The 26,292-nt window shown below is 51.8% G+C and overlaps 9 protein-coding genes across 9 annotated transcripts; 4 read left to right on the top strand and 5 right to left on the bottom strand.

Annotated features, from left to right (window-relative positions):
- Positions 1 to 2,159: 2,159 nt before the first annotated feature.
- On the top strand, positions 2,160 to 6,164 carry CABS01_03748 (hsp90-like protein; the record flags this gene model as incomplete). The annotated part of the gene is made up of 3 exons (XM_060537120.1): positions 2,160 to 2,517; positions 2,749 to 5,383; positions 5,444 to 6,164. The coding sequence occupies 3 exons, from the start codon at positions 2,160 to 2,162 to the stop codon at positions 6,162 to 6,164; spliced, it is 3,714 nt and encodes a 1,237-aa protein (XP_060391378.1).
- A 390-nt stretch (positions 6,165 to 6,554) lies between these two features.
- CABS01_03747 (uncharacterized protein) lies at positions 6,555 to 7,941 on the bottom strand (the record flags this gene model as incomplete). Its single annotated transcript, XM_060537119.1, has 4 exons — positions 6,555 to 6,666; positions 6,783 to 7,196; positions 7,307 to 7,472; positions 7,581 to 7,941. 4 exons carry the CDS (start codon positions 7,939 to 7,941, stop codon positions 6,555 to 6,557), a joined length of 1,053 nt encoding a protein of 350 aa, XP_060391377.1.
- Positions 7,942 to 10,443: 2,502 nt separating this feature from the next.
- Positions 10,444 to 11,753, top strand: CABS01_03746 (cell wall glycosyl hydrolase YteR; the record flags this gene model as incomplete). Its single annotated transcript, XM_060537118.1, has 2 exons — positions 10,444 to 11,583; positions 11,652 to 11,753. The coding sequence occupies 2 exons, from the start codon at positions 10,444 to 10,446 to the stop codon at positions 11,751 to 11,753; spliced, it is 1,242 nt and encodes a 413-aa protein (XP_060391376.1).
- Positions 11,754 to 11,866: 113 nt separating this feature from the next.
- CABS01_03745 (uncharacterized protein) lies at positions 11,867 to 13,887 on the bottom strand (the record flags this gene model as incomplete). Its single annotated transcript, XM_060537117.1, has 5 exons — positions 11,867 to 12,943; positions 13,016 to 13,095; positions 13,147 to 13,481; positions 13,539 to 13,619; positions 13,676 to 13,887. 5 exons carry the CDS (start codon positions 13,885 to 13,887, stop codon positions 11,867 to 11,869), a joined length of 1,785 nt encoding a protein of 594 aa, XP_060391375.1.
- Positions 13,888 to 14,788: 901 nt separating this feature from the next.
- Positions 14,789 to 15,191, bottom strand: CABS01_03744 (uncharacterized protein; the record flags this gene model as incomplete). The annotated part of the gene is made up of 2 exons (XM_060537116.1): positions 14,789 to 15,062; positions 15,133 to 15,191. The coding sequence occupies 2 exons, from the start codon at positions 15,189 to 15,191 to the stop codon at positions 14,789 to 14,791; spliced, it is 333 nt and encodes a 110-aa protein (XP_060391374.1).
- Positions 15,192 to 16,918: 1,727 nt separating this feature from the next.
- Positions 16,919 to 17,216, bottom strand: CABS01_03743 (uncharacterized protein; the record flags this gene model as incomplete). Its single annotated transcript, XM_060537115.1, has 2 exons — positions 16,919 to 16,939; positions 16,992 to 17,216. The coding sequence occupies 2 exons, from the start codon at positions 17,214 to 17,216 to the stop codon at positions 16,919 to 16,921; spliced, it is 246 nt and encodes an 81-aa protein (XP_060391373.1).
- Positions 17,217 to 18,479: 1,263 nt separating this feature from the next.
- Positions 18,480 to 19,185, bottom strand: CABS01_03742 (uncharacterized protein; the record flags this gene model as incomplete). The annotated part of the gene is made up of 3 exons (XM_060537114.1): positions 18,480 to 18,525; positions 18,743 to 18,858; positions 19,042 to 19,185. The coding sequence occupies 3 exons, from the start codon at positions 19,183 to 19,185 to the stop codon at positions 18,480 to 18,482; spliced, it is 306 nt and encodes a 101-aa protein (XP_060391372.1).
- A 1,988-nt stretch (positions 19,186 to 21,173) lies between these two features.
- CABS01_03741 (uncharacterized protein) lies at positions 21,174 to 22,079 on the top strand (the record flags this gene model as incomplete). The annotated part of the gene is made up of 1 exon (XM_060537113.1): positions 21,174 to 22,079. The coding sequence occupies one exon, from the start codon at positions 21,174 to 21,176 to the stop codon at positions 22,077 to 22,079; it is 906 nt and encodes a 301-aa protein (XP_060391371.1).
- A 1,583-nt stretch (positions 22,080 to 23,662) lies between these two features.
- On the top strand, positions 23,663 to 26,112 carry CABS01_03740 (calcineurin-like phosphoesterase; the record flags this gene model as incomplete). Its single annotated transcript, XM_060537112.1, has 7 exons — positions 23,663 to 23,867; positions 23,936 to 23,948; positions 24,013 to 24,136; positions 24,192 to 24,483; positions 24,538 to 25,030; positions 25,095 to 25,926; positions 25,996 to 26,112. The coding sequence occupies 7 exons, from the start codon at positions 23,663 to 23,665 to the stop codon at positions 26,110 to 26,112; spliced, it is 2,076 nt and encodes a 691-aa protein (XP_060391370.1).
- Between the last annotated feature and the right edge of the window lie 180 nt (positions 26,113 to 26,292).

Raw genomic sequence — 26,292 nt, 5'->3', positions numbered from 1 at the left:
CAGTAGACCATTAATCAACATTGCGTCTTTGAGGGCTGTGTGGACTACTAGATCTCTGAAGCGGGGAGAATGTGTCATTTCACTAGATGTTCCTTTGAAAATTCGCCCCTTCCCCTCCTATTATCCAAATCAGTGTTCACAGCGAAGCGTAGGGTTCAAAAACATGCGCTATGACAGACAACATTTGAAATCTTGATTCGACACAGGTTCTTAAGAGAGACTCGGGGTGGAGGCGACTATGTATGGCCGGAAGCGGGATGTCCCAAGGGCGTGGGACGCTTGACGGTATTAGATTCCTCTAGAACGGAATTGGAGGTGAAGAAAGTTCGGCGCTATTTTTAGTCTCATGGCTTTTTGGAATGTTTTCTCCATTTTTTGCGCCTCTTGTCTCTTTTTTCTTTTTTTTTCTTTTGTTCGGCCGATAGGAATTGGAGAAATGAAGTCTGGGGGTTTCCATGGCATTTCAACCGCAGTTGACCGCGGGTCACAAGGCAAGAGAGAGCGGAAAGACTAAACACACGATAACATGCTCTGGGAACCGCTTGACTCGGAGCCGATTTGAAATCAGTAAGTGCAAGCGCGACGTTTTGCCGGGGAAAGGGGTTGTGAATCAGTCGGTGACGTCGCTGAGTCAGTATCTGCCGAAATCATTTCGGACATGATCCGCGGTAGCCGTTGAAGAGTCTGCAATTTGTTTAAGGTATGCGGTTGCCGGCCAGAGAACAACTGCCTCATGTATGTATAGGTAGTCTACACGGAAGAAGGTGACGATTTTGAGAGTATGAGTTTGTAGATGCTGGGCATCATGTTGTCGTGGCAATTGTGAGTTTTGTTTACTTGAAAAAAGTAAAGCTTGGGGAGCGGCAACGCGGCAGGCAATCGGGCGATGAGCCAAAGTGGAAAAGTTCGAAAATTCGATCCTGACAGCCGACAGAGATCGGGATCGGTTGAACGCTACCTGGGTACCTTATTGACAAGAGGAGAAAAACGTCCGACCGAGTCATTCCATTGGTCTCTTTTTTTTTTTTCCTTTGGCTGTGGACGCGTTTCATAGGCCGCTCTAGAACGTGGGAGAAGGCCCCAAGAAGAGACTGACGGGTGGATCTTGAGTGAATCTGGAAGGGGGAAAGAGGAGGGGTATGATGTCAGATTCTCTTTGGTTGGAAAGAGAGCCTCGCCCACCTACTGCCAACCTCCTGCCACCCTATGGGCTGTGTATGGTGTACCACAACAAATGGATGTGTTTTCCTTCGGTATCCATTTGCGGCATCTTTTTTTTTGGGGGGGGGGGGGGGGTTGTGGTGACGTTTTTGTGGGAGGAGAAAGGAGCCCCCCCCCCCCTCCCCCCACCCCCCCTCCCTCTTGGTTGGGTGTTTAGGGCAACACAAAAATTTTTTGTTTTTTTTTTTTTGTTTTTTTTTTTTTTTTTTTTTTTGGGGGGGGGGGGGGGGGGGCATCTTCCATTCTTTTTTTTTTCTGCCCTTTCCACCATTCCTTGTTGCGTTTGCCACCAGCCTAACAGTTACCGCCCAGCCGTCACCGCCGCCGCCGCCAACAGAGAGCGAGTCGAAGAAATAGGAAAAGTGCAACGCCCGGAATGGTTTAGGTGACACTTCGCACTTGCCCGCCTTTCCGCATTCCTTCCATGCCCCTCCCCCTTCTCCAAATGCACCCCGTGGCCACGCGAAGTCCACGAGCGTAGTGTTGTCGCTCCCCGCCGGACTGTCACTCCGAAAGGCCCCTTTGGACAGGAAAAAAAAAGAGAAACCAACCTAAGCAACAAAGCCTCGGAAGAAAGAGAGGGGAAAAAAAAAGACGCAGAACAAATCTGAAATCTGAGGAGAGAGACATAGAGAGGCAGGCCTAGGCACGAAAGCCGCCAACACCGCCGCTCCCCCCCTGCTTGCGACCCCTCGACATCGAAGCACGGCTACGCTCCTCTCACTCTCAGCCTCACACCCACTGCCCACTGACGCTCATTCTCATCCTCGTTCTTACTCTCAATTCTCACTCGCTTTCCTTCTAACTCCCTCGCCAAACCCGGCTCACCTCACACACACACGCTCCCGCAGAGAACCGCACCCGCCACCCCTGTGCGGTGTGCTGCTGCTGCTGCTGTGCGCGCATCCGCGTGTGTGTATTTTCTTTCCCGCATTCAAATGTCCGAGGCCCAACGCGAGCGGGAGGTCCAGCGATATCTCCAGAGCTGGCAGGTCGCCCAAGGTTCCTCCTTCAACGTCGCCCTCAATGTCGATAGCATCGCCGCCCCGGACTTACATGGCAACGGCTACAAGCCAAAGGCCTCGGCCGACAAGGCCCTCACCGCCTTTGCTCAGCTCGCCGTGCTGAAGCTCGACGTCAAGCGTGCCATGGTCTCGCTGATCGATACCACCACCCAGACCATTCTTGCCGAGGGTACCCGTAGCGTTCAACTTGGAGACTTTGAGCACCTGCAGGATTCAAACAGTAGTGGTTTGAACGACGCCGATGAGACGAATGTTGATGATGAACTGTGGCGTACGTAGGCCTCTCTATTCGGGACATCACATCACTCAGTCCCGGCCGCGGCTGCGGTTGCGGTTCGCCTCCGAAGCTATCCGCCGTCGCAGCATGTCGACAGTCTTCTTTACAAATGCTGGCCTCATGCTCGAATCTTATTTTCAGTGTGCATTGTCGGGCTCAGACATGCGGGAAGGAGGGGGCGGATCGTTTTGGGAGGTCCTATGCTGACATTTGTGATTTCCATAGTCGGCGCCACCATTCTTTCTCGTCCCGATGCCGTTTGCGAACACTCAATGGTGAATACTTGCACAGGTTTAGACCCCAAGGGCCGCCCGTATACGGCGACCGGACTCATCGTCAATGACTGCCGCCTCGACCCTCGATTCGCGCAGCGCCCCTATGTGCTCTCGGAACCCGGCGTACGCTTCTACGCTGGCGTGCCCATCATCTCACGCAGCGGCCACAAGATTGGCTCCTTTGCCGTCTCCGACGAACGACCTCATGATGGACTCACGGCGGAGGAAATTCGGTTCATGCAGGGCGTCGCGCAAACGGTTATGGAACATTTGGAGTGGGCCCGGGATCGCGTGGATAGGTTCAAGGGCGAGCGGATAGTGCGAGGACTGGCGACGTTTATCGAGGGATGTTCTACCATGAACGAAGATTCAAATCCTGTCAAGGACGACATACCGAGGAGCCCCTCGACGGTACGGCCACCGGATATGCCGCTCATCTCGACGCGACGGCCGATGCCCAGATCGAATTCGTACTTCCGCAACGCCGAAGCACTCGTCCGGTCTCGAGAGTCATCAGCGTCTCGTCAGCAAAGCGATACTACGGAACCTCAGGGGCCCAGCACCGAGAACCCGCCATCGCCCAAGAAGGCATACCAACCGAGGGCCGACGGCCTGTCGAAACTCTTCAACCGCGCAGCGGACGTCCTTCGTCACTCGACGCTGGCTGACGGCGTAGCCTTCTTTGGAGCCACGGCAACGACTGCTACTCCCGGAAGCCAATCAAGGTCGGGCAGGAATCAGTCGTCGGACGAGGAGGATGTCACACGACCCGCCACATCAGGCTCTGGGCTGGATAGCTCCGACTCTGACACCTCGCCCTCCGCCAGGCCCTGCAAGATTTTGAGCTTCTCCGTGGCTGATGAGCGTGCGCGCGCGCGCATCGAGCAGGGCCCGGCGCTTTCACTCGGCATTCTTGAAAAGTACTTTTCCATGTTCCCCATGGGCAAGACCTTTTCCTTCACCGAAGCCGGACTTGGGGTGTCATCTGGCGACGACAGTGCTAGTGACAGGGAGACGATGGGCGTCGACGGGGCAGCGCCGCCTGACAAATCCGAAGGCAGACGGCGAAAGGTCAAAATGGTTCACGAAGAACTCCTCAAAAAAATACCCGGAGCCAAGACAGTGGTCTTTGTACCACTGTTCGACTACGGTGAGGACAGGTTAGCCGGCGGGTGTTTCCTCTGGACCTCCGTCACCGGCCGCATGATGAATCTCGACCAGGACCTCTCGTACCTCCGAGCCTTCAGCAACAGTATCATGACCCAAGTTGGCCGCATCAACAGCCAAAAGAACGAGGCGGCCAAGACGACCTTTATCGCGAGCATGAGCCACGAACTCCGCAGTCCCCTCCATGGCATCCTCGGATCCGCCGAGCTTCTGCAAGATACCAGCACAGACGCGTATCAATCGGGCCTCATCAGCTCCATCGCCACCTGTGGAAAGACGCTGCTCGACACGCTCAACCATGTTCTCGACTACAGCAAGATCAACAGGCTCGGGCGGGCACAGATGAGACGGCGCGCTAAGCAGAACCAGAGTAGGCCGGCGGCCATCACATCGGACTCGCTCGAAAGCTTGAGCATGTCCTCCGTTGTGGATCTCGCTGTTCTCGTGGAAGAAGTGGTCGACGCCATTGCCGCGGGCCACGCCTTCAAGAAGCTCGTCGGTGCGGGCTCCCTGGATGGACCCAAGCCCAGCATTAGTGTCAAGGAGACGAATAATGTGAGGTCAGTAGGCAACTTCCAAGCGCCGGGGGCCAAGGGTCCTGTGTCAATATTGCTAGACGTCGACCCGAAGATACCATGGCTGGTCAAAGCGCAGCCAGGTGCCCTCCGGCGGATTATCATGAACTTGTTCGGGAACGCCCTGAAGTACACGACACAGGGCTACGTTCTGGTTTCTTTGACCGGTCAGGCGAGGTCTGAGGGAGCAAAGATTGACGCCATGATACGCGTGGCGGACTCTGGTAAGGGCATGTCTGAGGAGTTCCAGCAAACCCGACTGTTCCTCCCCTTCAGCCAGGAGGATTCCTTTCAGCCCGGCACGGGCCTAGGTCTTAGCATCGTCAAGCAGATTGTTGACTCGTTGCGGGGAAGCCTCGAAGTCAGGTCCGAGCAAGACAGAGGCACCGAGTTCGACGTACACCTCAGCTTTACATCGGCATCCGACGAAACGGAGGACCCCCGTGAACCGGATGAGGCGATGCGCAGCGTCGTCGACGAAACAAGGGGGATGAAGATTGTCCTCCTTGAGGAAGAGCGTACTCCTGACGCACCGCCCATGACGAAATACGCCGCGAAGCTGAACCAGATTCTCACGGAGACGTGCTCCGAGTGGTTCAAGATGAAGGTTGTTAAGGAAAACCCCAGCGAGCCACCGGATGCCGATATGTACCTCTACTCTGAGCCTCCCTCGGTGGAGGTGCTGGAGAAGCGCTTCAGGGAGAATTCGCGGAGATCGCCGAGTCAGAAGAAGGCACCCTTTATCATTGTGTGCCCGACGGCAGAAGAAGCAGTCAACATTCTCCAGGACCACAGCAAGCTCTTATTGGACTTTTCAGAAATCGTCGAGGTGATACCGCAGCCGTAAGCAAACAACTCCTGGATATCTTCAAATCCGTGTCGATGGCTAACTAATGAATGCAGATGCGGCCCGCGAAAACTGTCCAAAGTATTTAGCCACTGTCTCAAGCGGGTAGAAGAGCTGGAGAGGACCCAAGCAACGGCACGCAACTCATCCGGGCTGCTGGCCCCGATACCGCTCGCCCCCGACGGCACCACCCCCGGCACCAACGAGATCCGCCAAGTCGAACGGGTCGGCACCCCACTCCATCAGCAAGCTAGACCAGAACAACTCGAACCCGCCATGGGCGTACAACCCCTCATCAAACCCCTGGGCGCTATGGCCCTCTCCCCGGCCCTCAACGGCGGCCAGCCCGTCCTCGTGGGACAGAAGAACGTGACGCTGCACGTTCTCCTGGTAGACGACAACCAGATCAACCTCAAGCTCCTCGTCATGTTCATGAAGAAGTGCGGCTTTACGTACGAGCAGGCCGAGAACGGGCAGGAGGCGCTTGATCGCTTCATCGAGGCGTCGAGCTCGTCCATTGAGGCGAGCGCGAGTAAGCGGCGAAGGTTCGATTTTGTCTTGATGGATATCAGCATGCCGATCATGAACGGGTTCGAGGCGACAAAGAGGATACGCGAGTACGAGAGGGAACATAGGTTGCAGGCCACGACGGTGGTGGCGCTGACGGGGCTGGCGAGCGCGGATGCGAGGAGGGATGCTGAGACGTCTGGGTTTGATGTGTTTTTGCCCAAGCCGGTGCGTTTTGCCGAGTTGCAGAAACTTCTTACGGCGTCGTGATGGGTATGTTCTAGAACATTGGCTGCTCGAGGCGGTCTTTATCCCCTTTTCCTTTCACCCCTGAGCATAATATACAAAGACGCTTTCTAGGAAAATAGACTAGGTCGTCTTCAACGTCAACTATGTATTTTCAGACCTGGCAAGAGATCGTTCACGGTTCTTCTCCAGTAATTGACGGTTACATGGTTTGTAATTACGATGTAAAAAGACAAATACCACTTTTATGCTTCTTCATTGCTACCTTTTTGTGCTAGTCTCCATCTTCCCGTTTTAATACTTTAGGACCCCGCCATCTATGAGTCTAGGACAACATCTTCACGACTGATGAATCATCTCAAGTACCAGCCGTTCCGTTCGGTTCTTCCCCCTGTTACCCTTTCGGGACATAGTCTACTCCTCTTGGGAAAGAATAGGAGCCGCCGCAGGATCGTACGAGGTCCCGAAGCCCTTTGCCAAGACAGCACACGCGTCATGGACGAGTTTCCTGCTAATCTGGTGCACACTAGAAGATAAAAAAAAGTCAGCATATCAGCCCTCGCCCAAGCAAGCAGCGAGCAAATCAACCGAAAGTAAAAAAAAAAAAAAAAAAAAACCAAACTCGTCGAAGAGAAAACATACCCAGCAAGCACAAGCACAGAATGCGTCGCCCCCTCATACACCGCGCTCTCGACCTCGACCCCGTTCTCCCTCAACAGCCGAGCGTACGCCAACCCCTCCGTCGTCAACAGATCCACGCCCGCGACGGCGAGCCACGTCCTGGGGCTCTCGGCCAGCAGCTCGCGCGGCGCGAAGCACGGGGACGCCCGCCACTCCTTCTTGTCCTGCTCGCCGCGGGAGAAGTAGAGGTCTTGGTACCAGCCCATGCGGGTGGGCGTCAGCCAGGGGACGTGGCGGGTCGCGGACCAGCCTGTTGAGGGGGTGGCGGTTGAGTCGATCACGGGGCAGATTAGGAGTTGGGAGACGGGGGGCGGGGAGATGGGGGTGGGGGAGAGGGTGAGGTTCATTGTTAGGATCGCGGCGAGGTTGCCGCCTCTGGGTGTGTGTTAGCATAGAAATTGGCTTGGAAGGGGGGAAGGGAAGTGAAGGGGGAGAGGTTCATGGTGAAGGGTGAAAGGTGTAGAATTCAAGAAGGGGGGACAAACGCTGAGAGGCCGCCGATTGTGACGAGGGATGTGTTGATGCCTAGACGGGAGGCGTTGGAGGGTTCGTAGAGCCATTTCAGGCCTGTGAGGCAGTCGTCGACGGCGGCTGGGTAGGCGTGTTCCGGGGCGTGGCGGTAGTTTATCGTGACGACGACGCACTTTACATCTGTTTCGATACTCTATCAACACTACTTGTGTCATGTTTTCCAAAACCTTCATCTCTATATGAAGATCTCATACGGAGAGGGAAATAGGGGAGAAAGAGATGACTAACATTTACAAACATGCGTCAGGAAGCCATTCTCGCTATCCAACCCCCCATTCACCCACCCGCCGCCGTGAAGCCAGACCAAGCACGGCCAGCCGCCTTCAGGCTGATTTCCCTCGGGGACGAAGACCCGCACCTGGATCTCCTCGCCGGGGATATCCTCGTCCCACTGCTTGCCGACGGGCGAGAGCTTCTGCGTGGTGTGCGCGAGCGGGTTCGGCGCGGACCGCGAGGCCGGGTCCCAGGGCTTGGCCTCGGAGGGCTCCATGTACTGGATGATGGAGTCGTGGAGGGCGACGTACTCCGGGTCGAGTTTGGAGCGGACGGAGGGGTGGATTGGTTGGTGGATTTTTCGTGAGTCCGCCATTGTGTGTTGAGGTGAGAGATGATGCCTGTTGGTTTAGTTTGATGATCTCGTCTCTGGGTAAGTCAAAGTACACCTCGTATGGGGTGGTGGTCTGCTGGTGTCTAGGGCAGCGTTGTTGAGCTTCACGTTGGTTGGATGTTGAAAGCTGAGAGAGAAATGAGTGAAGTTGAAGATAGTTGACGTGATTGGTGAGGTGGAGCTCTAAGGTTGAGAATGAGGCTTTTTAGGAAGTTTGTGGTGGACGGACCCTTATCCCACCCCCATCCCGTAGCTTGAGATTTGCCCGTTCTCGGTAATCTTCGTTGAAATTCGTATGGGGCGTCCCGCTCGCACCGGCGCTGGATCGGACGGGTAGAAGGACCCGCTGAACCACGATTGAGTCAAGATTTAGCGGCTTTGAGTCAACGCCCAGGCATCGAAACACGCCAACTTCCGCGGTCACGATGATGAGGTGAGAGGCATATGGGTAAATAAACAAAGATGGATGGTGAGCTATTTGCTAATGTATGAGAGATATGTACGTAGAGGTGCATGTCGTGTAGTTGGAAGAGTTGATTCCGTACTTTTCCAAGATCAATGATCCTCGTCACTAATCTTTCTTCACCCCGTCTATCTAGGTGGATGCCGGAGCAATACATTGCTCAACACATCCTCACTACCTCAATCTCTGTTACTATCACCATCAAGACTCTGTTTTCTTCTTCTTTTTTGTCTCGAACCAGCTCTTTACGTGTTCTCTCGCGGCTATGCTCGTCTAGCAGAAACGACGCCGTCAACTGTTGGTAGCAATTCACGCCTGATATATCACAGCACCTTGGAGAAACAGAGGAAATAAGAACATCGATAGAATACGAAAGGCCGTCGATAGTTGCTAACAAGTTATCACGTTAACTACTTGTTACCCTGAGGTACGCATGATAGACTGACCTTATCATCGCACTCCATAATATTCGAGGGAGATGACGGGTCCGGGCTCGGCAGGCTTGATGAGAACTGCGCCAAACCAGACTCCCGGCTGCATGAACACAATAAGCCATGATGAGGGAAACATTGAAAGAACAGAACAAAGTGACGATGAATTACTGCTGAGGTTTTTCTTCAAGCAACTTCAATTATACACATGATTGGTGTCACTTCTTACGAGATAGTTTTCGGGTAATAGTGAGCATGAGGTATCAAGCCAGGTAACTTGCAAGGTGGTTAGCTACCTTGTCTTATATGCAATTAAAAGATCAACAGCCGGCTGTCACAAATTATGCCAAAATGTCGGCTTCGCAGCTGTCTTGCGCAAATTGAGAAGAGGGACTTGACTTATTATAGAAAGAAAAGAGGAAGGAAAGATCATCGCGGCCTTCCGATTGTGCGGAAAAGCGCTTGGCTTGTGAACGGAAAAGTCACGGCGTGATAGGGCTTGGCAAAATGGCGATGCTGATACTGCAACATGAGCAGGCGTCACCGCCTTCTGACAATGGAGAAAACGCCAAGCATCGAAGCAGGCCAACCGGTTTAACGACCGCCGAAGGAATCGAGTTCTTCTGATTCGCATTCTAAATATGCCAGGGCAGCTACATCACCAGTCGTCCTTCTGATTGGTGTATAAACTTATCGGCAATTTGGAGAACACGAGTGCCGAGTTTCCAAAGAAACGACGACATCCTGCATGCAGCCTGGACAACTGGGAAGGAGCCGATAGGAAATATTCGACATATTCCCGGCTGACTACTACCGCTCCGGCACACGGAGCGTTGTGAGGAAGCCTTACTAAGGCACGAATGTACGAGAGCTTGTAGATAGGTACAGATCGGGGATTACTTAGAGAGTAAGCATCTTGGTCTCGATCTATGGATGCAGATGACAACCGGATTTCGGGTGAAATAACTATAAAATTCAGTTCGTCCCAGGCTACTTAGAAAATGTCCTGTAAGGGGGTTCCCTGGTGTGGAATTAAGCATAAGGGCAGACTACTGGGCTTCCCCGCTCCGGCCGGTCTCTCCTCCCGACCCTCCCCGCAAACTTCAAGGTGAATTGAGCAGGTACCCCTTGGCCCCGCAATATTAGAGAGCTCTGCTTTTCCGTCAAGCTGCTGAGCTTCGAACCAACTACCTACTTTCTTTGGTCCGCGGTCTGGCATCATGCCTCGCTTTCTTGGGTTGATCAGATGCCAAGAGTGGCTTCCAAGCTGTTACTCTATGCTCACATTCACGCATCGGATAAGCAGAGCTGCAGATGGAATGAAACCACAACGACTCAGTCAAATTGGCCAGCTCTTGGCCGATCTTGGACGGAGTCAGAGTGAGGGGAACCTTGAAGATGGCAGAACTTCACGAGATCTCTTGAGCTTGGTGGTGTTCTCATTGAGAGACAGGCTTTTGTATAAATAGTCAACCTTGGGGGATGCCATGATAGTATACTACCCTCTTCGGCTCGATCTTCATCCTCCAAGTTATTGACTCGTCGATAGCCTCAGACTTCTAGCTGAGCAGCAGTCAAGTAGTAGTCAACATGAAGATAACCTCACTCGCAGCCACCGCGCTCGCCAGCGCCGCCCTCTCCTCCGCAGCAATATCCCTCCCCAACGGCTGGTTCGCCATTGCTCCCGACGAGAAGCTGAACCCCGGCAAACTCGACGGCGGGCCCCGGTACCTCACATGGATGGCCGACTCCCAAATCAAGCACGGCGTAGAGCCAACCTACGCCTACACGATCTCAGCTTTCTACTCCGGTGTCTTGCGCGCCTACGAGCGGACCGGCGACCAGCGATACTACGACTACGTCAAGCACGCCACAGACATCCTCCTCTACCCTTCCCAAGACGGCGAGATCCTTCTCTACAACAACAGCAACTCCATCGACGATATCCGCTTCGGTCACACCTTCCTCGACATCTACAACGCCACCGGCGACGAAATCTACAAGACCGCCGCGCAGACCCTTCGTCACCAAATCGACCGCACAGGCCGCTCCCCGGACGGCGGCTTCTACCATCGCTATCCCGTCTACATTGACCAGATGTGGCTCGACGGCATTTACATGCTAGACGTCTTCTACGCCCGCTGGACCGCCGAGTTCGAGCCGGATAACACCACCGCGTGGGACGATATCGCGCTGCAGTTCGACCTCGTCACCGCGGGTACGATCCTGGGTAACGCGACAAACGGCCTGCCGCTTCACGGCTTTGACTGGAGTAAGAAGGCCATCTGGGCCGACCCGGAGACGGGCGCCTCGCCTAACGTATGGGGACGCGCTGTTGGGTGGTACGTCATGGCCCTCGTCGACACTCTTGAGCTTTTCCCCCTGGACCATCCGGCCCGCGAGCGTCTGGTTGGGTATCTGCAGCACGTCTCGGACGCCGTTGTGGCTGCGCAGGATGAGAAGACGAAGGGGTGGTGGCTCGTCATGACGCCTGGTACCGAAGGCCAGTGGGGAAATTACATTGAGAGCTCTGGGTCCGCCATGTTTGTGTATGGACTTCTCAAGAGTCTTCGCCTGGGCTATATACAAGGCGACAGCTATCTCAGGTCTGCACTTAGCGGTTACAAGTTGATGACGGACACGTTCTCCGAGACGCGCAAGAGCGATAATGCTCTCGTCTGGGGATGGACTGTGCAGACGGGCAGCTTGAGCTCCAACGGCACGTTTGAGGTATGTGAAAGTATCATTCCGTGCTATGAATACATTGAATGGCCCTCAGTTCTGATCCTTCTTTCTAGTACTATGCCAGCATGCCTCTGTTCGAGAACGACCTCAAGGGTGTTGCTCCCTTCCTCTTTTCCAGTTATGAATACGAATTGTACCTAGAGCAGAAGAAGTAAAAGCCGTGTAATGAGAAATCAAATTGTGATTTGCCTTAACAATAGAAGTAGAGAACGGAATTCAGTATGCTGGCGCAGGGGACCAATAGAACAAGTTTTTGTACGATGAGCGGTCACTTTGAACCACTCTTGTCCGCCCGCTCCTCTCGTCGACGCAGGAGGACTTTATGGAATGTTCGTAAGACATCACCCATTCTGTGCCGTATCTTGTTGAGAGTGTCGATGATGCTCGGCTTACGGGGCGAAGATTCGGCCTGTTCCTCCTTCTCGGCAGTAGAGGATTGAATCCCGTCAACCATCTTGTCGCTCTTGGCCGTATCCTCTTTTGCATCTTCATTGAGGCTCACCGCTGCATCCTCAACTTGTTTCGAATCTTGGGGAACATGGGACGGTATGTCGGCAGCCGCCGAAGGTGTGTTGCGGCGGCGTGGGTTCGACGATGATTCGTCCCTCTTCATCTGCATCCGCATGCGAGCTGTAGTAGCTATTTCCTGATCAAAGTCGTCTTCTGGGTTGTAGCCTTCATCGTCGCCATCGCCTTCAAACTTGTAGGCTCTCGGGTCCACAGCAGCAGCTAGTGAGAATGCCGTATACAGGTTCGCCCGCAGATCCAAAAGGTCACAGTCAGGCAAGTCCTTCTCATCGTAGGCGAAGATCCGGATGATATCTCCGCCGACCATAGAATGAGCAGTGCTGTAATCTACGGCTCCAAAGTCATGGGGATCAAGGTCCTCGAAGTGCTGGCGGGGATCAGTGTCGAAAGGTATGGTTTGCTGCATGTCTGGGAACTCCGTCTTCCGAAGCCAATGGAAGATCAACGTCAAGACCCATACGGTCTTCATTTGAGGTTCTTCAGCCGGATCTTCTGCCGGAACTGGAATAACCACCTGAACTGGGCGACCCATCGGTTTCAGCATGAACTCTCCCATGTACCAGAGCGTGCCCATTTGGAGGTGTATGCAGATCATGTTACGACGAGTGTTGATGATGTTTTCGTGGCAAGACTCCGACGTAAGCTTCTTCAGAAGCGCGTCAATGCGTTCATCTGTATACCAGGATCTCATCCCCTTCAGTGACTTGATTAACTGAGCTCTCGATCTCAATAGATCAGGTGGAATGATGTGTATCACATTATAGACGTCGGCTCGTAGCTTTGTGATGATGCAGCGGTTGCTGTTGTGTCGGAGAACCTTATGTGTGAAGGTTGTCAATTTTGCCTCTCTACTTTCACCAATACCTGTTGAGGGGCATCTGAGACTCACATGTTTGATTTCGGACGTGTTCCTCAGCTGCTTGGCCGGAGAATACTTCCTGGAAGGCTCTTTCGCATACCCTCGTATAACTGAGCAAAGGATTAGTAAACTAGATCGCAGCGGATTGGGGCGTACCTTACAAGAACGGAGAAGCATTGGCGTTGCCATGGCCCATACCGGAAAATCAGTGAGTAGAAGCCTCTTGGCTTTGGCGCTGGTCATATCATCCAGGTCGCGTCGAACTTCCTTCAATCTCTCCAAGTCCATGGTCATCAACGTAGACCAGAACGAAGCCTTGTCTAAGTGGAGCTCCTTCATCGAGACATCCGTATGAAAATTTCTACACAGCTGATTGATTTGTTGCACCAAGACGATCTTCTGGTCGAGGTCTTTGAGGTAGTCGCTGTCCGGGAGATGAGCTGGGTACGTCGTCAATCTTCGATGGAGTTGATCGAGATCTAGCATGGAGGGCTTGCTATTTTGATGTCAGTAATCTTTCAAGTACGTCCATGAAAATCGGCGTGATATTTACCAGCGCCCTTCTCGGCTCAAGAAAGCTTCCTGCAATGCTTGCATCACGGGTATGGCGGCTAGGTTGGCGGGGTCGGGATTTCTGTTCAGTCTCAGTCATCCATCAAGTGCAGTAGTATCTGGATTGGTGGGATGTACCCTTGGGAGTCTGTCCGACTCAAGTATTTCTCCAGCATTCGAGAGAATACGGGCTTCATAGCCACGGCCACCGGGTTAGGGCCGGATATGCTACCAGGTATCGGTCCCCGCAGGTGGCTTCGGAGAAAACGCGAGATGGAAGCATCATCCATCGAAGCGAGGTCCATCGAAGCAAGGTCCATCGACGCGAGGTCCATTGAAGCGACGTTCATCATGTGTAAAGAAGAGGGAGTGAAGCTGGGAAAGTACTTTAGACCGACTCTTCTGAGGTGAGGCCTGTTGCGAGATGAGGCCTAAAGGTGGGGGAGATGATAACAGAAGGTGAGCCGGATCCTCAGATGGGTGGTAGGAGGCAGGTAAGTTAAACGGTTTGGTGGGTGGGAAGAAAAATCTGCGAGCGTTGGGAGGGAGGTGAAAAGAGGGCACGGAAATGTTTGCCTTGGAAGGCACCACCCGTACTTCGTTTATTCTCGCTCCTTCCCTACAGGCTGCCGCCTTTTTCTTCCTCATCGTTGCTTCCACCAGACCATCGCTGTCACTATTTTTTCTACTTTGAATGCCCTATATCGCTAGATCGTCTGATACATTCTCCAAAGAACATATATACAATGACAAATAGAGAGACACTGATAAGGGCAGCTATGATAGTAAGGAGCTTGATTGAGCTTAAGTACCATGCGTTTCCTAGTTGATTGACTGTTTGAACTAAATCTCGATGAGGAAGGGAATGCCATCTATGAGCTTGTCTACAAGTCATGGATTGAAGGCAGCCGAGCCGCCCTGTATCCCTTTTGTCTCAGAATTTTCTAGAACACAGCTGGACACCCCTCTCCCCCCCAGGCCAAGGCGCCTTCCTAAAGGTTCGTATCCACCTCTCTTGCTTCAAGTTCAACCTCTATTCTACAGCCAAGCCCGAAGTGATTATTCGGACTTTTAGATCTTTTTATGATATTTGATCATTTGCACACTCAGTAACATCGCAAGAAGGCCATGAGGAACTTTGATATTGCTCAGCATCTCACTGATTCTATGTTTTGATTCACCAAGTATCAGTGGCCAACTTTCGTATATCATCGCATGTATAATATCCATGTAAACAGTTTATTATGGGACCTAAATGCGCCTCTTCTTGTTGGCGTTGTTGTTGTTGTTTCTGTTCCTTCCGTTCCTCCCAGTGCCAGTGTTACCAGTATTGCCAGTGTTGCCATTGTTGCCGTTCGTCGCGCCGCCAGCACTAGCACCGCTTACACGCTCGCATCTCTCGCCGCCATCGCCATTGCCACAACGGAGGGGTAGCAAGCAGCAGCCATCGGGGTCTGCGAATTGCTCCAGTCCGTTGGCGCCTTTGCCGAGGGATTGGCAATCAGGTCCATCCGGGAAGCCGCATCTTTAATTCGAATACTTGATTAGCAAGAGAATTCATCTCAAGAGGAACAACATGATCAGCCTGGACTTACCCATTTTGAGCGAGGACGCCGGCGGAGAAGAGGGTGAAGATGATGGCTGAGAAACGCATTATCGAAGTGGTGTGAACGGAAATTGTGTAATCGAAGATTTCTGCGCAGCAGATTTGAATTGGGAATTATAAGATCTAAGTAGGCAAGAAGCACACGACAAATGCGGTTGAGTTGTGATGGTTTGAATTGAGACAAAAACTATGAAGTGAGCAACTCCTATCTACATTTATAGTACTTGAGTTGATCCTATTGACCATCAGCTTGGCTATGATCTGCAAAAGTCTCAGCTCCTAAACATCTTGGCTGAAGTCCTCAGCTGTTTTGCCAGGTAGTATCGCTTACTCCGAAAGGAGTACTCCGTTCTGGATAATACGGGGTAGTAAGCCCATTCACAGAGCAGGCCCACCCGCGGATTCCCTGCGAAACTCAGCTCTAAAACCAAGCTTAATGGAACTCGGGTCCTGATTCAAGGGGTGTGTCAGGATTGGGCGGAGCCATGCTAGGTTCATGGTTTTAAGCTTCAATATTCGGTTCGTTATGGAAAAAGAAACTGAGAAAATTTTGAAGATCGTGGATAAATGTCTTGCGGGATATCTTTTACAAGAGCTTGGAATGAGGTTTTGCGAATCCAGGATAATAGATCCAGTCTGGAGTAGCCTTGAGTTGGGAAATTGACTTTTGTATGGCAGTATGTTACATAGGTTTCATCCAATGTCCAGGGTGGTCATTAGGCAAGCCAGTACCGATATATACTGTCATGCCAACGAGAAAGTTGCTGAGACGAGGGATAGGCCCAGCATCGGTGTCATCCGATTTCCTGAACTACCTACCCAGCACTACATTTACGCGGACTACGCCTGTCATGCAAGTTGACGCGTGCTGCCGTCTGAAAATTCCCGGTGGATCTTGTGCGTGCTTTCGTCAGTGCGTTGACTTTGTCTCAAATGATGGCAATGTGAACTGGGAAGATGCCTTCGGTAGTCCACCCAAAATCTAAGATGAACGCTCAGGTTTATCACTCTTCGAAATTCATCGACCGTGTCTTGAATATCTACGGATCTATGCTTCAATCCAACAAGACAGAACTTGTGTCATGCATTGCCTTGATACTTTTTGCAAGCGAAAGACGAAGGTACCACCGAAGGTAAGACGATGACGCAGCCTAGCTCTTGAGTTCGACTGGGCAAGTGTCTTTCCTGGAAGCAGGTAAGCAAATGGCGGTATAGGCAAGCAACAAGTGGGTATGTGGTGAATATCTCATTCAAGGTAACTTTAGCCCTATCTCAGTTCCAAGCCCCTGTACGCGAGGGCTGATGTGAGGCGAATCCGGGGTGGAAGTTTTCGAAACTTGTTCTATACATGAGAGGACCCATCGCATCAACTCAGGGGTGATAAGCCTGCCGAGAAAAGCGAGGGAGTCGGGCATCCCTCGTCACTTGGGTTGGACCAAACTTAGAGCACATGCACGTGTAACTTTAGATGTGCCTCACGGCGAGAGGACTACATTTGTACAGCGGGCCGCCGCGACGTGCGGCCGACATGACTAGAATTGCTTTTTCTGCCTGTACCACCTTCATCCGCATCATATTCATCCTTCTGAACTGTGTCTATATTGCTCATACTCTTTATGGACTTTGGCGCCTCTATGTCTCTTGCTGCCTTCGACCCTCGAGAGATCGCTCGATGTCAACTCAAAGTTGGACATAATAGTCAATAGCTTAGTTGCGTAGGTCTCGCTCTTCGTGGAGCATCAAACAACTGTTCTTGGGCACAGCGAAAGGCTGCGCTACCTTGTGCAGCATGTAACCTAAAGCTTCGTCAGAATGGTCTGAGGTATTTGGGGCTCTGTGGGCACCTACTGCGATTGCGCATCCGTTACCCTCATTGTAATTATCCCCATCGTAACTGTATCGCAGCTTTTCCTGACTCTGGCCAGCCTGACAGACAGCGTTCGCCAATGCAGTACACTCAGAAGCCGAGCCTTTCTTGTACACAGTGCCTCGGTAGCTCTGTGTCCGGCAAGACGCTGCTGACGCAATCGTGGCATATAAACCCACAACAGCGAGGGCCTTTGAGCACAACATTTTTGAGGCTTATAACTACCACCTGGGGTGTAGAGAAGTTATGAATGTCGAAGGAAATGAGGTTGAATATGTGGTGAGAGTCTCAAACTTTTCCAAAACTAATCACTAATACGCTTGAATAGACTACCGTATGTTAGCAATATAATCCCTATGACCTGACGGAGTTGGAGACTTACTGTTCTTTAAAGGTCTTCTCAAAATTCCATTGCGATTCTGGTTCTCTTCCTAATTACTTTCTTTACCAAAATTGAATAGGAAAGACACTGTGAATAAGATTGCATGCTCAAAGATCGACAGACCGGGTCCCCGGCTTATTAGTAGAAGACTGCTACCTGCTTAGGTATTTTCTTCGCTTAATATGAGAGACTTTAAATAGCTTGCTACTTACGGGGTTTAATACGAATCCTCACTTGCTCATGACCTGGAGTTGGAAATTTAGCTTAAAGTTTACCTAAACGACAGACCATTCTGGGTCTAACAACGGGGTGTATCACACATATCTTACTCATCTACAATAGGCCCGTGCTAGGTCATGCGTGGTAAGTCCTGCGATGCCATAACAAGACCGTTCTCAGGTGCGTGGGCCTTTTCATATTTGGCTAATCTCGCCTGGAAGCAGGTGGGGAACAAACTTTCTACTACGAAGTTACGAAAAACTTGACAATGAAGACGGGAAACGGTTACCGCCAGATTTATTGTAACTGAAGGTACCCGTTACCAGCTTGTCAGAACGAGAGGGCCGGGTATTTGTTAAGGACCGGCTTTTCGTCCTGTACGACAATAAACTACGCCTCCGGCTGCTGCGTTCTTACTATGATTATCCTGCGGCAGGTCACCCCGGAAGAGCAATGATAGAAGTCCTCTGCAAAAACTGTTTGTGGCCGGGGATGAGCCAGGCGTTGGGTGGAACGGACGCAATAATTAGCCAATCGTGCGCGCGATGAAAGTCTCCAGACTTCCATATCATGGTCTATTGCAAGCCCTTAAATTCTCACAGTAAGATGGTAGGGCATCGCTGTCGACTTCATGACAGATCTACCGCGTCAAAAGAACGAGACAACCGGACAATAGTCAGAGAATCTTACACAGTTTTGGATCAAATCGATAAACAATGTCGAAATATACCTTGCTACAAGAATGCCAAGTCTTCATAGCTTTAATGCTAGCATCTTGGAGCCTTGTCAGAACCATATAATTTCAACGTCATAATAAATGAGTGTAAATGAGTATGACAATGATACTACAGTGATCGGATTTATAAATTCAGAATCCTTGGACGACATACAATCGAATCGCAAGCCGAACAAAGCTAATGTCGTACAAAAACGGAACCGTAATTGCCGGCCAGCAATTACGCCTTATTTACCACAGCTAAGTATAAAGAGAAGATCATAAGTACTGTAAACTGTCACGGTAACTTGGCTGCCGACAGTGGTAGATGATGTAGAGGCCAAACACGGGGATCTTCGAGACAGCTAGTCATTGTTTTGCGTCGGCAAAGTAGGGCACTACGGATTGGTAACTACCTTGGAGTGCTACAGCTATCGGCCAAACCCCACCATCCTCCAAGCATCGCACTAACTAAAGCAGCCAAAACCGAGTAGGATTTGATCAAATCAAAATCAAACTCAAACAGATGGTGCTACAGCCAATAATTGCTAGCTGGACAACGTTCTGGTTTTTTGTTAGGTCCCAATGAATAGCGCATCCGAGCAGCTTGAACATCATGGCTCAAAAACGATGAGAGAGGAAAAGCTTACTGTCATGGCTCACAACTTCAGCCACATGTAACCCAGTTCGGGCATCTTCCATGCGGGTTGCACACCTCGGCGCAGTTTCCGCTTGCTGGTCGCGGGAGTGCGGCGCAGCCAGAGGCATCGGGAGTTCGGTTGCATTCGCAAAAGCATGAAGCTTGTGCAACGATGGTGGCAACTTGAGCTGCAACGAGGAAGATGGCTGATAGACGCATTGTGACGCTCGGCTATGGAGTTAAACAATCTTTAAATAGAAGTTCTTGAGGGTTCTATAATGAAATATGTCTGTTGTGATGAGATACAAAACCAGGTTGTAGCGATGAACCATTTCCGTTTTTGCAGGTGAATGCTGGCCTTTAAATGTCTTCGCCTGGTCAATAGCTACAGTGATTGAGTCAGCTGAACTTTCCTTCCAGACAACATCAGTGAGATATTCTTGCTGGTTTCTAGCACGCTCCTCCCTAGACGGTGTATGAGAGTTCGAAAGTTGGTCTAGGCCTCGAAACTATATTGACCTTGTTTCTTATTAAACTGTAATATCACACCTGCGGCCTCTCTCGCGGCCTTGGTAATCTCATTCGTTGTCAAATAAGGGCGTAAACTAAAGTGATGATCTTTATGCCTGACACGGATACTAGAAATGCCGTGTACCGTGCTAGACTGCTTCATCCCTACGGAGGTAAACAGGATGCTGCTTTAGCGAAAAGTTTGAGTACCGAGCACAAAATTTCTGGAAATTGCTCTTTCTACATGGTTTTAGCCAGTGATTCAGCGGGTTCGCGGGCTTTGATGCTCGAGTCACAAACAGGCTCCAATAAGGAGGAAATCACTGTATACAGAGTAGTGCCACGAACCGGGAATAGTATCAGCGCCTATTAAGCATTCTGGCACGTGTTTCTACACGTGGGTCTTGCACTCATTCAGTAAATCGACTGCTCTCTTTACCTCGTTCTAGACTGGTTTGTTCAAGTCACCTATAGCCCATTCCATATGTCCATTGCCGGTTGTCATTTCTCATGACAAGTAGTAATGTCAAGAAAAAGAAATCATCGATGTTATCTGTCGAGAATGATGGTATAGACTGAGACGAAATCCTCCTGCCCTACCCTTGATGTATGAACAGAAAAGCTTCTTTCGCTCTCTTGTGCGATGCCAGCGAATATCTCATTCATCTCCGCTAAACTTTCTATCTAGACGTGATGTTCTTTTTTTTTTTTCTAATCGCCGCTCGCATTAGCCCCACACGGTCGGCCGAACTCCAGGCCGCTCGGAGACTTAGGATGATTTGTTCGGAGACATAAGTGTATCGAAAGCTCTCCGTGGTAGCGGACTTTAGGCGTTCTGCGTGGCATAAACTCCCAAATTCTTTGAAGCTTATTTGCGGATTCACAGTGATTGAGTTTGCGACATACCTCTAGTACTTGATCTGATTGGTGTGGCTGCTAAAGGATTATTTTGCCAGCAGTACTTACGATGCTGCATGTATCTAAATCGATTGTCAGCTTGTCTTGTCGCGGTATGAGCCTGACTCACCGTAGGAGTGCCTACTGAAGCAAAAGTAGTATCTTAACAAATCGTGAAGCCATATTCTTGCCTCGTGATACCAAATAATTGTGAAAAGAAAACAAGATGCAAGCTTTCGTGTGCCCTCCCTAATCATTCTGGGCCGGGAGGATCTCGGCGACAAACGAAGCCAGGGGTCCCTATGATGGACTCCTGGTTGTCCCGATCTTGAAGTCCGTGCTCTTTGTGCAAGAGAGAGGGCGACCCGCGCGCAGGAGAGTTTTCCCCAAAAGCCATGTTCGAGGAAAGTCCGCAGTGCCTTGCTTACGAGACATCTGAGAAGTCCGCGATCGGCTCATAACGACTTTACGAGTTATGCGCACGTGCAAAAGGCTAATCATGTACAGACGTAAGGACGATACCTACGGAGAAGCACTATAGGCGGAGCGGAACGGAATAGCCTCAGTATTAGCGGCGCGTAGTCACAGACATATCACGAGAATACAATACGTCTCTCACTGTTCAATTTCAAGAAGATAATTATAAGTATCGCAGTGTGATACCAAGTTTCCAGCCTCGATCTCATCACTCACAATCAACAACATTCAATCAACCATCCTCGAACACAAGTTCATATTCTTGCAATACCAAGTCCAACAACAACTTCGTATCCCACAAAATTATATCAAACACTTCAAAGATGTCTTCTTCCAAGCCTGTTCAGTTCAACAACCGCGTCGCCATCGTCACCGGCTCCGGCCGCGGACTCGGCCGTCAACAAGCCATCCTCCTCGGCAGTCTAGGAGCTTCTGTCATCGTGAACAGCACCACTCCAGCAACAGCCAAGTCCACCGTTGATGCCATTGTCGAGGCGGGGGGAAAAGCTATCGCTTGCGTCGGTTCCGTCACTGAACCGTCTGTCGCCGAGTCTCTAGTCAAGACAGCCATCGACACATTTGGCCGCATCGACATCGTTGTTAACAATGCCGGTACATACCAGGACAAGGCTTTTGACAAGACCACCGTCGCCGACCTGCGGGAGATGCTCTCAATCCACGTGGAGGGCTCTTACAACCTTACTCGGGCTGCCTGGCCACACATGCAGAAGCAGAAGTATGGTCGCGTCGTCATGATTACCTCTCACACGATTTTTGGCATGCCCGGTATCTCCAACTACGCGGCTGCAAAGGCGGCTCTTATCGGTATGGCCAAGACGCTCGCTGTCGAGGGAGAAGCGCATGGCATCCACGTCAACTCGGTGGCTACGACTGCTTACACTGATACCACTGCTGCCAACGCCCCCGAGCAGATGAGGGGATTCATGAAGGCCAACCTACCTGCTTCTGAGCCAGCGCGTGCCGTCGTATGGCTCACCAGCGAGGATTGCAAGGTGAATGGGGAAGTCCTTGGTGCTCAGGGAAGGATCGTCAATCGAATCTTCTTGGGCGACACAAAGGGCTTCAAGGGGTCGAGCAACGAGGAGTGGACTGTTGAACGGGTCAGAGATAACTGGGAGGCGGTGGTTGATGAGAAAGACTACGCCGCGCCGAAGAACACGAACGAGATTGGCGGGATGTTGTTTCAACGCCTTTCAAGTGATTCCTAGATGATGGCACAGCCAGAATCATATGGGTGAATCCCGCAAGTTGCAGGTCGTTAAATGCAATGTATCTACTCAAATTGGATTGATCCTTAAGAATTCTAAGCTCGTTTGTTGGCATTCATTTCGCAGAGTAGTTTGATTCGAACTAATGGGTGACGAAGAGGGTGATTTGACCGTACTAATGTATTCTGCATAGGGTGTAAAAGGAAGGTTCTAATTGTAGGTTGGGTGGGTAGCGATAATTAGGAGTAGGAGCCGCAAGTAGTCTCTGCGCGGCTGCCCGCCTCGAGGTATAATTGGAGCTCTAATTAGACACTTACCCCTTGTTGGGGTACTGGAGTTCCATGATGAAATAAAGCACTGGTGGAATGGGAGCATATGAACCCTCATTGAGATTCAGTCCGAAGCAGCCTCCCATTATCCATTTCCTCAGCACGTGAGTCAGTATGGTGAGAAACTCATTACGAAAAAATGACTTTAGAACCCACCTCTACGACTGGTCAACATGTTATGTCTCATTCAAAATTTATCGCTCCTCAGGTCAGTTTATCGTGGTGTAGCCATCACAGTGCTGTTGAGAGCTATAATTGATTACACCCTGACTACAGGCTTGGCCCGTTATTGAGATTCATACTCAAATCTTCACAGGCCGGCCTCAATGACTAATTGTGACTCTGGCTTGTCACCGGCTGATCGCGCATATGACCACCGGGTTCGCAGATCAATAAAGGAAGACCGTTTGAACAGAGAAACGTATGAGTGTTTCTTAAAGTAGATGGTAATCGAGTCTAAATGTAAAAGATTGGTCATTTTGAGTCGAATTGTTGGAACGAATTGTAATTATGCAGTATCTAGTGATGGGATTGGTTACACAGCAAAGACGAACAATACTCTCTTAAACTCGAGCAATTTGAGGATTAGTCAACCACCAACTCTCGAGTGACGTTTACTGCAATTAATCTCCAGGTCCTCCACTGACATGACTAGTAAACATCCAGCCAACATGCAAACCAATCAAAGCACCCCGTGGATCACCAGCGATCGCCATTTGGGAAACCCGGCAATGACGGCACGTTAAACGAGATCCCATGCGGGCCCGCCATGTCCATTGGAGCGCGGACATCGGCCACGCTAGATAACAAGAGGAAGCTCGGTCCCCAGCGACCCCGGGCAGCTGCTTTATCACACGTGCCCAGGATATGTTGTTGCTTTGGATGATAGCGAGATAGCAGCTTTGCGAATTGCGATTTCGGTCGCCCCCGATGGAGATATTGAATGAGGGGTGGGAGAACGGTGGGTTATCATTTGCCGCGTCAGCGCAATAGAGCTGCGGCTGCCCGGAAGACCACGCCGTCTCCAGGTCCTGCTCTTGGCTCCTGCAGAGAAAAAGCTTGTTTGAGCGGGAAGCGCATCTTTTAAGAGCTTGGCTGCATGCCGTTCCCACGCCTTGTATCCTGGGCCTTGCTGACCTGCTCAGAGGATCTCGTCAATCGTTGCTTGAGCTCGCCAGGCAGAATTGCGAATTAGGTTTTCCAGACGTTGGACCGTTCGTTCTTTTGTTCCATTGGGACCCTATTCACGTCGCAATGCGTTTCGAAAACAGCGTCTGGGCCTCTCTCGCCCTTGCGTTCGGCGCCGTCCCGGCCCTCGCCTGCGAGAGCTGCGAGCATCCCGAGAGAGACGTCGTCTTGACCAGAAATGTTCGTCGCGCGCAGCCCGATGCGCAAGCGGCCGCCGTCGCGCCTCGTGGTCCGCTCTCGTGGGGTCAATTGAACTTTCTTCACACCACTGGTAAGCCAAACTTGGTCTCTAAACAAAATTAGAGTGCAACTTCGTGTACACTAACAGCCTCGGCACAGATACTCACGGATGGTACGATCTCTAACCCCCTTCCCTAACGAGTGTCTCGCATGGCTCATGCTGACAATGTCTACAGGCTCGAGGGACACATTCGCGAGCAAAACTACGGTGCTGATTGGGGTGACTTTGTGAGCTTCGTCAAGCACATGCGCAAGAAAGCCAAGGACCTGGATGTTGACTTGCTGGTGGTTGACACCGGAGTAAGTTTTTGCTCACGAGCCATCTTCAACACCAGTTTTACTAACGCACATCTAGGACTTGCACGACGGTGCAGGAATCAGCGATGCCACTGGCGTTTCGTCTTACGCCAATGGCACCGGCGTCAACGGCCAGCTGTCGAACCCAATCTTTGAGAACATTGACTACGACGTTTTGGCCATTGGCAACCACGAGCTCTACGTTTCCGCCATTGCGTACGAGACCTTTAGCCAGTTTGCCAAGGTATACGGTGATAGGTACTTGACGAGCAACGTTCAGATCCGCAATCCCAGCACGGGTGCGCTCGAGACCATTGGCAAGCAGTACAGATACTTCACCACCCCCAAGGGTATGTGACCTCTCTGCCTTGGTCTTCTCGATATCTGACACAACTCCTACATAGGCCTCAGAATCATGGCTTTCGGCGTCCTCTTTGACTTCACCGGCAACTCCAACGCCTCCGTCGTCACAAAGGCCGCCACAATGATCAAGCAGCAGTGGTTCCTCGACGCAGTCGACTACACGGAACCCATCGACCTCTTCCTCGTCATCGGCCACAACCCCGTCCGCCCAACCCAGAGCAGCAGCACCCTCAAGACCGTCTTCGACGCCATCCGCGCTGTCAAGCCCGATACCCCCGTCCAGTTCTTTGGCGGCCACACCCACATCCGCGACTTTGCCGTCTACGACGAAAAGTCCACCGCCCTCGAGTCCGGCCGGTACTGCGAGACCGTCGGCTGGCTGTCGCTGAGCGGCGTCAAGTCGGATAGCTACAAGGGCGCCGTATATCCCAAGGGCGTGCCTCACCCGTCTCAAAAGGCCGTCAACGTGACTGCTGGACAGACGGCTACTTCCGGAAACTCTAGCATCACGTACTCTCGCCGCTACCTGGACTGGTAAGAAGATGACTACACACACACCGTCAAGATTCCGCAGTCTGTTACTGACTACATCTCCTAGGAACACTCTCACCTTCGAATACCACGCAGTCGGCAGCCAACACAAAGCCTTCAACACCACAAAGGGCCTCGCCGTCTCCGCAAACATCACAGCAACCCGCAAGAAGCTCAACCTCACCTCCCTCTACGGCTGCGCGCCCCAGACGTGGTGCATCGCCTGCGCGCCCTACATGTCCGCCGGCTCCATCTTCTCCCTGCTAACGACCGCCCTCTCCGCCACAATCGTCACCGAGGCCCGCAAGACCACGCCGCGCATCATCCTCGCTAACACGGGCCACATCCGCTTCGACCTCGCCGAGGGCCCGTTTGACTACGACTCCTCCTTCATCGTGTCCCCCTTCACCGACGGCTTCCAGTACATCCCCGATGTCGACTGGTCTCTCGCGCGCCAGGTCCTCGCGGGTCTCGAATCCGGCGGGTTCCCCTCCAAGCGCAGACGTTCTCTCTCGTCAGACTCGTTTGGCTTCGGACAGGTTAACCCGGCCCTCTCGGCCGTTGACAGCTGCATCGACCCGCACGTGACGAACGACCACTTCTCCAAGAGGTCCTACGCCGGCGGGCGCATAGTCAGACGCCAGGCCGTCACGCCGGGGTACACGACCACCGACGACTTTGGCACCGACGGAGACGATACCGTGCACAGCGAGATCCCGACGTATGATTACCCTGACTTCTTCCAGGCCAACGGCAGCTTCCCCACCAACGGTGAGCTTGCCGACGACGACAAGATTGATCTCATCTTTTTGGACTACGTTGCGGGTTCCGTCGTCTCGGTTCTGCGCTCTCTTGGGGGCAACTATTCGTCTGCTGACGTCTCTTACTATCTTCCTAGCGTAAGTCAATGTCCGGGAGGATGGGTGACTGTCGTTTACCTGGATGTGATGAGCTGACTTGTCTCATAGACTTTCACGACCAACTCGTATCTGCCCGCGTTCGCAAAGAGCAATGAGGCGTGGCAGGCGAATGTGCCGAACTGTCCCGTTGGACTGGGCATCGGCTACAACACCACCAGTGCTTGATATTGAGTTGTAGATAGTTGCCACCTTCAAGTGCAAAAGCAGCATCCAGAGGGGTGTGGGAATCGTGGTGTTAACATTGGTATATCTGGGCCCATCAGGTGTTTGGCGCATGAAGATCGCTCGCAGGATCTCTCACCCGCCACCGGTACATATTTATTCTATTCAATTGCACATATTCTA

The sequence above is a fragment of the Colletotrichum abscissum genome, assembly GCF_030869225.1.
Source record: "Colletotrichum abscissum strain IMI 504890 chromosome Unknown Scaffold_7.1, whole genome shotgun sequence".
Taxonomy (NCBI): Eukaryota; Fungi; Ascomycota; class Sordariomycetes; order Glomerellales; family Glomerellaceae; genus Colletotrichum; species Colletotrichum abscissum.
Note: the sequence above shows the minus strand (reverse complement) of the source record. Positions and strands in the feature narration are given on the sequence as shown.